This window comes from Astatotilapia calliptera, chromosome 3 (genome assembly GCF_900246225.1).
Source record: "Astatotilapia calliptera chromosome 3, fAstCal1.2, whole genome shotgun sequence".
NCBI lineage: Eukaryota > Metazoa > Chordata > Actinopteri > Cichliformes > Cichlidae > Astatotilapia > Astatotilapia calliptera.
This window is the reverse complement of record NC_039304.1, coordinates 18,867,095-18,875,205: the sequence shown is the minus strand read 5'-3', so window position 1 is coordinate 18,875,205 and position 8,111 is coordinate 18,867,095. Positions and strand designations below refer to the sequence as shown.

The 8,111-nt window shown below is 41.7% G+C and overlaps 1 protein-coding gene across 3 annotated transcripts in view; it reads left to right on the top strand.

Annotated features, from left to right (window-relative positions):
• Positions 1–1,252: 1,252 nt before the first annotated feature.
• The window catches only part of stim2b (stromal interaction molecule 2b), a 56,209-nt gene continuing 49,350 nt past the window's right edge, over positions 1,253–8,111 (top strand). Inside the window, exon 1 of one of the 3 annotated variants that reach the window (XM_026162158.1) lies at positions 1,253–1,827. Coding sequence is in view for 1 of the 3 variants with exons in the window: in XM_026162156.1 (XP_026017941.1) it covers positions 3,134–3,266 (133 nt within the window). In the remaining 2 variants the exon portion in view is untranslated. Of the gene's footprint in view, positions 3,267–8,111 lie in introns of all 3 variants that reach the window. The other 2 variants (XM_026162157.1, XM_026162156.1) reach the window with 2 other exon arrangements.

Here is an 8,111-nt window from a genome sequence, read left to right as displayed (position 1 = left end):
CTCCTGCAAGTCTGTTACTCTTGACGAGCATCACCTGCTGCTGTAGCTCGCTCACGCAGCAGTTCCTCCTGGTGGCTGAAGTGTTTCATTGCAGGGCGGCATGCGTTGTGTCCGTCAACACCGAGGCTGGCCGCCGCTGAAAGATTTCTTGTTGAGAGCCGTATCAAGTACAGTGGGCTTAATAAGTGTTTGGACAGCAGCATGAATTGGCTCTGTGCTCTTGTTACTGCTGATATGAAATGACTAAACATTTATGGGGTTAGAGTTTTAGGCCATGGCCGCTAAAACAGCCTGCCTTACATTCCACTGTGCTAGACCGCTTGGATTACAATTCCATACAATAAAAATCTTATTTATAAGCCTGATGGAAGGTAAAATGCATGTCACAGTTTTCTGACAACAAAAAGAGGAATGAGCGTAAAATCAACCAGCAATGAAAGCGTATGATATGCAGAAACATGTCATTCTGAGTAAATGTGGAAATAGTATACTGGGAAAAATAACATGGAATAATAAAGGTCTAATCTTTTGTTACAATCCATCTTTTGCGACAGATAAAGTTTTTTATGAGTGCTTTTGTTGCGCTCGCTTTCACCAGCCAGGTTTTTGGGTGAAAATACTCGTGAATAAGACGGGGTTTTGTTCTCAGCATATCTATACCCATACATCTCCAAAAACGATTGAAACTCCCCAGGAGTGGCCGGCCAGCCAGAACACAGAACGGCATCTAAAGAACTGCAGGCCTCGCTTGCCTCAGTTAAGTTCAGAGTTCATGATTCATCAATAAGAAAGAGACTGGGCAAAAATGGCATCTATGGGAGAGAATCAAGGGGGAAACCATTGCTGACCACAAAGGCTCATCTCACATTTACCAAAAAACATCTTGATGATCTCAGAGACTTTGGGGGAAATATTCTGTGGACTGATGAGACAAAAGTTAAACTTTTAGAAAGTCTGGGTCCTGTTACATCTAGCACAGAACTAGCGCAGCATTTAATTAAAAGAACATAACACCCTAACAGTTAAACATGGTGGTAATGTGATGGTCTAGACCTGCTTTGTTGCTTCATGTCAGCTTGTAGTTCTTACTGCCAAGTTTAAGGGTAATTACTTTTTCACACAAAGCTGGGTAGGTTTGGATAATTTTCCTTTAATAAATAGGATCATCATCAGGTATTTTTCTTTGTATGATATTAAAATATGTTTGATGATCTGAATCATATAAATGTGACAAATATGAGAAAAAACCCCCAAATACTTTATACCAGTGCGTTTTCTAAAATTGAACCTTTACTTGTTCATCTTAAACTCTTGCATGGGATTATCAGGGTGCTTTCATATACTCTCTGTGGGAAAAGTACATTAAAAAGCAAATACAAACTCAATTTAAATCAACTTATGGTTGGTTCACGTTGGTCAATGGAGTGTCTCCAGTCAATAAAGATGAATAAATGAAATGCTTCTGTTACAATATTTAGTTTTGCAGTACATTTTTGTGGATATGAATGTAGAAATGCCCGAAACAGAAGTAGCAGCCACTTTCCTCTCAGTAAAGCACCGAGTTTACTCGTAATAAACCCAGTATAATCCCTTAACGTCGCTTTGTTTCCCGCGCTAAACATCCTCAAAAGAGACAAAAAAAGATGCCATGGGAGGCATCCAATCAGATTCTGCCATGTTGGGACAGCGCAACCAATGAGAGCGCTCAGCACGGAGGAAAACTTGGCTGTGCCTGGAGAACAATGAGGCGGGCATCACCGAGACGAGAAAAACCCCGAAGTTTCTTTGGAGGGCTCCTCCGTGACCACCATTAAACTGCCCGAGGGAGTGAGTAAAGAGCGGGTACCTCTGCGTGTAACACCGGGGTGGTGCAACCGGGTGGCGGTGCTCGATTTGGCTCGACAAGCTTCGCTGAATTTCCCTAAAAACAAAAACAAATCCCTCCCGTGGTGACCTGCACGCGGCAGTGGTTGGGGCAAATTAACCCCCCCTCCGCCCCGTCGTTGCTTCCTCTCCCGGCACTCCTCTCTCCCTCCTCCTCCCCCGGCTCCTGATGTCAAACCATTTTGCATACCGACTTCCGCCCCGCTCGGCTTCCCTTCCTACTGGTCTGCATCAGCCGGCGAGCAGCTGATATGACTGGAGGGGGATACAGTATCGCGCCGAGCCATGAGAAGCTGACTTAAAAACTTCATTTGGAAAGTAGGCGGATGTCGTGTGCGACAGATACCGGTCGGAAAAGGACTAAGGGACAGGAAACGGAGCAAGAAGAGGCGCATATATATTTATATTTACATCTAATATTTTTACTTGATGCAGTGGGATTTGCTGCTTTCGTGTGAAGAGGCGGACCTACGAGACACTGCGAGTTCAATATGCTGAGGCTGTCCCCGGTGTTTGTATACTATACGTGGAAGTACAGAGACTATTTTCTTCCAACTCACTGCTCCACGTAAGGATTTAACAGAGCACTTGGCATTAACTGTAGCTCCCGGATATCCTCGGCTGCTACCATTTTTTGAGTCTGGTTTTGTTTTGGATAGGGAATTCCTACACATAGGCTGCATGTGCTTCCCTCTAATACACAACCTGGTCGTGTTTGGTAGCTAACACATATAAATACATAAATATATATTTTTGAATGCATAGATTTGGATATGGGGTTGTCATTTGTCCTGCCTCCCAGCAGACACCCCTCTGAAACAGCCAGTAAAGCCATTAGAGGCTATTAAAGTGATTTCTTTCTTTTTTTTATTTTTTAAAAGAAGGGCTTCTTTCAGGGTAGTTTGGCGAACAATGAACTATTATTTCGTGGGCTTTTTCCACGCTCCTGTGAGGTTTTGTGCCGGCAGTCAGTGACTGGCTCCTGTTTTTAGCTGTCAGTCCACTGCAGGATTATTATTATTGTTGTTATCTTTTGAAGTTCAGGTGCCTTTTTTGTCGTGACACCACATATTTTCCGCTCTAAAAAAAGACTAGATTTTTATTTTTACTGGGGGGTTTTTAATCGTTGGCTGTGTTCACCAGTCTGTCCTTTTTTTTCTGGGGTATTCCCCCCACCACCACCTGTGATTTAAATCTCCATCTACACTGTCAGTCCCACGGATTACTAGATTTTCACCTCATTTCCACAATGAGTTACATCCACAGGGTAGTGAATGTATTGCTACGTGGACTCGTCATCTATGCGGTACTCGGCTTGGAGTGCTCTTACTCGAATGATCTACCCAGCCGCTCGTCTGATGCTCAAAACGTAGCCACCACAGGTAAGCGCAGTCCATGTCGGACACAAGTGTCTCTAATTTATTTACGCATGTACAGTGTTACCCCCCACACTCACCCCTCCCCTCCTTCTGTCTCCCTTTGGGAAAGCCGAGGAATGCCCTGCGCAGCAGCCTAATGGAAGTGATGCATCTTATGTCGACTGTCACCTCTCTGTCTCTTTCTCTGTTTCTCTTTTTTGAATTCCTCTCCTTTCTGTTCATTGCTGATGAATGCGTGACATGACAGGAATGCAGGCTGCACTCACATCCGTGCCATCAAGGCTGCTGTGATGACATGACAGGTGCCCTTATGGTGTTATAATGCACAGCATAGCTCTATAATGCTGTGTGTTTTGAGCCCGGTTGATCATTTCCAGAAGGCCACAGGTGACTAAACCCTCCCCAGCTAAACTGTACTGTTGACATAACCTTATTAGAGCAGGATTTCCATCAATTTGCATCCAGGCAATATTTTGAACCAGGCCCTTTTTTATACACCACGCTGTCCTGAACTGACAGCATTATAAAAAAGCCTTGTACTATTTCCTTCTCTGTTTGTTAGAGTTACCTTGACACAAGGACTGAAAGGGATGCTGAAGCTAATAAGCAGCACCTGGCCTTGTTTTAGGGCCTTTATAGTCGAGTTTAAAACGATACACCGGTTGGTTTGACTGCATACCTGTGTAATGACATAACAGTTTGTTTCTGGAGGCACTTGACATACAGGTAAATATATATGTATATAGGTGTTTGCTGTTTGAGCAAATATACATTTCAGTGTTATGTAACCGACCTCACTGAATCTGAAGGCTCATGTTGAAGAGCAAATTAGTAAGCTACAGTATAAGATATTTAGTGGTGGTTAGTGTTGGATTACTAAGGGGGTGGATCACTTCTTTTATTGTTCTTTGTGTAGTGGGGAACCCCTTGGAACCTAATAATTAAGTAAGTGACAATGATCTGAGTGCAGTATTATACTGAAGGCATCTGGTGAATTATACCTGGATAAGTTCATATAGATACTTTCATTGTGGTGTCCTTGCTAATGTATTGGGACGTCCCAGCATAAATTGTTTATGGCTGTGTGCTGATCCTTGACCGTTTGTGGTAAGTCTCTGTTAACTGAACTGAGCATTTAAAGGAGTATTTTAACATTTTCAGAAGACTCCTTTTTCACTCTCTTGAGTGGGACCTGTTGCCAGGCAGTCGGTGGAATGTCCAGGAATAGTTGGGAGCCTTTACCGTCCACTTTTGTACACATTTAATCAAGGAAGATATAATTATGTCAGGATTATGTCACCGTTGGACTGACTCAGTTTGTTTCCATTATGTAGGCTTCATGTGAAGCTATGTGCTAACAGGCGGCTGGCTGACAGATGAGAGTGGGATAACTGTTTCCTCCTAATTTTCTGCAGAAAAAGTCCCCCACACATGCATTCAGATAAAAGACTAATTTAAGCAGATATTTATTTATCTGGTTAAGTGAACAAGCTCAGGCATGTATTAATGGTTTGATTAACAATCAACCAAGTCATTCTAGACCAAAACAAAATATCTGACAAAAGTATATTTGCTGGGAAACTTCTGGAGCATGTATATGGTCAGGGCAATCAAAGTTAATCGATATTTTGTCACTTTGACTATCTTCAGAATTCTTAAGCCTGCTCAAATGAGCTTTGTCATCAGAACTCTAACAAGTTATGCACCCTACCGGTAACACAAAACAATTCAAATCAAAATGCTCTTTATGGGAATTCGCTTTGAAAAGACTGTTTATTCCCACTTTCCTAAGCTATGAGTTGACAGTCAAAAGGCTGACAAACAGGAATCAACCTTAATCCTAACTCTTGGCAAAAAATATACAGGAATTTCCACAAATGTCCAACTATTCCTTAAACTTAGTCTGGTAACGTGAGCGTCCAAAGGCATGAACAACAGATTTGACTGAAAAATAAACTCAGTCATATCTCTCTTGAAGTTATGCAGTCCTGTCACTGTTAACTACATGGCATTAACTTGTCCACCACTATAACTCTACATGGTAAACTATAATTTTGGTATGCTACTGTTCAGCAGTTTGTTTAACTGCTTGTAGTAAAAATAGTATAAAAAGGTATAACACTGGCTAACTAACCCAGCAGTAACATTTTCTTAAAGTTAGCTAAAAGTCATGAACTAATAATCAGATCAGAGAAGCTAAGGCTACTGAGGTTTTGTAGATATGTGACCATTAACCACGAGATGCTATCTTATCCACAATTTTGAAAGTGTGGCAATCATGATGACAAGTGAACAAGGCCCAGTCATACAGGTATAACCTTCTAAAATGAAAATGGGTACTTCCCAACCAGTTGGTACATGGTTGCTTGCAGTCATTATGAAATTGACTTCTAAAGCCTTAGTGGTGCAGCCCTAGAAACTATTTAGTGACCCCTGGCAACCATGCGTTGCTAGGGAAAAATATGTATTTCTCGACTGGTTGGAGAAAACCTCCTTGGGATTGCTGCAGTCCTTAGCAGATGGTTGTAAATTCTAGGATGGAAGATGGTGACACGTCTGCAAACGCTTGCTAGCTATTACTTGAGCAATAGTGAAACTATGTGACAAGTTGGAAATGGACTGGCTGCCTTCGAAGTAAAAGTTGCACCTTTTTGAAATAGGTTGACTGCAGCGCTGGGGCACAACTTATATTCATTTTCAAGTTTTTCTACCGCTTGATTAGAAGTTAGCAAGCATTACAGGCAAGCTGGAGTCTTCCATGTAAACTAAGGGAGTGATTGCAAAAGTCTGCTAGCAACCAAAGCAATCACAAGGAGGTTTTTGATGCAACACCCTCTTTGTTGATGTCCCCCAGCAACAGGTAGCAACCCCCAGGAACCACTCAACAACCATTATCCATGTGTGACGGCCCACGAGAAACCTTAATACATAGAATCCAAACAAGGTCTATTTACAGGGAAATTACAGGATTGTACCATTCCAGAGATGGGGGTTAGGATTCTTGCCCTACATATCTGATAATCCTTTACCAAATACCAAAACTTAAGCATATCATTTTACAGCTAATATTTGATGTTTTGTTACACTTTGTAGCCTTAAACTCCACCCTAGTTTAGTTATATTCCTCACTTGCATCTTCTGACATACCCTCACAGGTAGATTTTAAAGTGGAAAGTTGTCTCTGAGCCAAATGTTAGCATGAATTGTTATTACAATTCTTTAATCGCATGAAGCTTAATTTCAAATGTTAGCTTTTGGGCTTTGTCTTTGACTTTTTGCAATTAGGGACATTTGCACAAACTCAAAATGAGCTCTGTGCTATGTTAACAGAACACTGCTAGGCGCTTCAATTGAAGACACACAAAAAGCCTCATAAATAAAGACAAATAGACTAATTTATATCTTTATTTCATCTGGTGCATCCGTGCATGTCTGTAAAACCCCCTGAAGGTATTAAACCTTGCCCCAGACAGCTATTAAGCATTCGTGACTGTTTACAAGTGTCAAGCTGCTCCTGAAAAATCAACCAGGGGTTTTACAGTATATTGATTAATAAGGCAAAAGCACAGAGGTCCTGTTCCACAACAGCATGACAGTGTAAATACGAACCAAGGGATGAGATCAGCTCTCTCTTCCCATGAACAAGAAAACTAATGAATATAGAGACGGTGGTGACAGGAAACAAAACCACACTGCTAACCATTTCCCACTCAGTACTGTGGAAAGGTCAGCTTTCCATGAAGGTGGCCTTTCGATAGTATAAGCTGAGGGAAAGCACATGCTATATGCTATTGCACCCTTTCACCTTACTGGTTCTTCAAAACCATTAATAATGCATTTGTCATTCACCCATTTACACACACTAACGGTGGCAAAGCTACTATGCAAACTACTTGCCTGCCAGTGGAAATAACTTTAGCTTCAGCCTCTTTTCCAAGAATACCTTAGGATGTGGAGACGCTTGGGATGAAACTGCTAGGCTGACAATTGGTAGATTGTTTTCCCTGAGGCATGACCTATCTCGGTTTCTATTTGTATGTTTAACAAGTCCCTCAAATGTCCTTGTTTTTAATGTACTTTTAATGAATATTTAAAATGCTTAGATGCAAAACAAAGGTGCATCACATTTTATTCTTATGATAGCTTTGCTTGCTAACACATTGTAACATTTGTAGTTTCCATGGAAGATGCCTAGTTGTCTAAAAACACTAACTATTAACCGAGCGGTCGTAAAACGAAAAAGTGCATCTTGCACGCGATCTACTGCAGCAGTCCGTTTGCAGCCAGCAACCACTCACAAGCCAGTTGGGAAATAAACTTTTTCCTCCTAGTGATGTTTGTCAGATGGTCAACGTGTGCTCTCTAGGCCTGTGTGACTGTGACCAGATTCCCATTTTGAGCCTAGAAGGAGACGTGAGTGACCGCAGTAATCTGGTTGTTTTGAGAATACTCGTTTTCCCTCATGACGGCTGTTTGCCATCTAGTCACTCGAGCGACGCAGTCTCGTGAGACTGGGGCCAGATTCACTTGACCCGTTGTCACCCTGATCGTTACAAATGCAAAATGGAAAAACTGTAGTTTAGCATGAAGGCACTCCAAAAGTTTGTTTAGGGAAGTGACTCGTTAAATATATAACCACTTACACTGTACATATTGTCCTAGCATGTTATTACATAAAAGGTTTTTACTACTTATATTTGTCGAGGCATATATAAAGCCTGTGCCTAAAGCCTTTAGTGTTTTCTATCAGCAGTGGTGATACAAGTCTGCTATTTTTAAACTGTTCCAGTGTGGAGGTAGGTAGTCCAAAAGGTTCGGGTTTAACTTCTGACTGGCCAGAGATGGGTT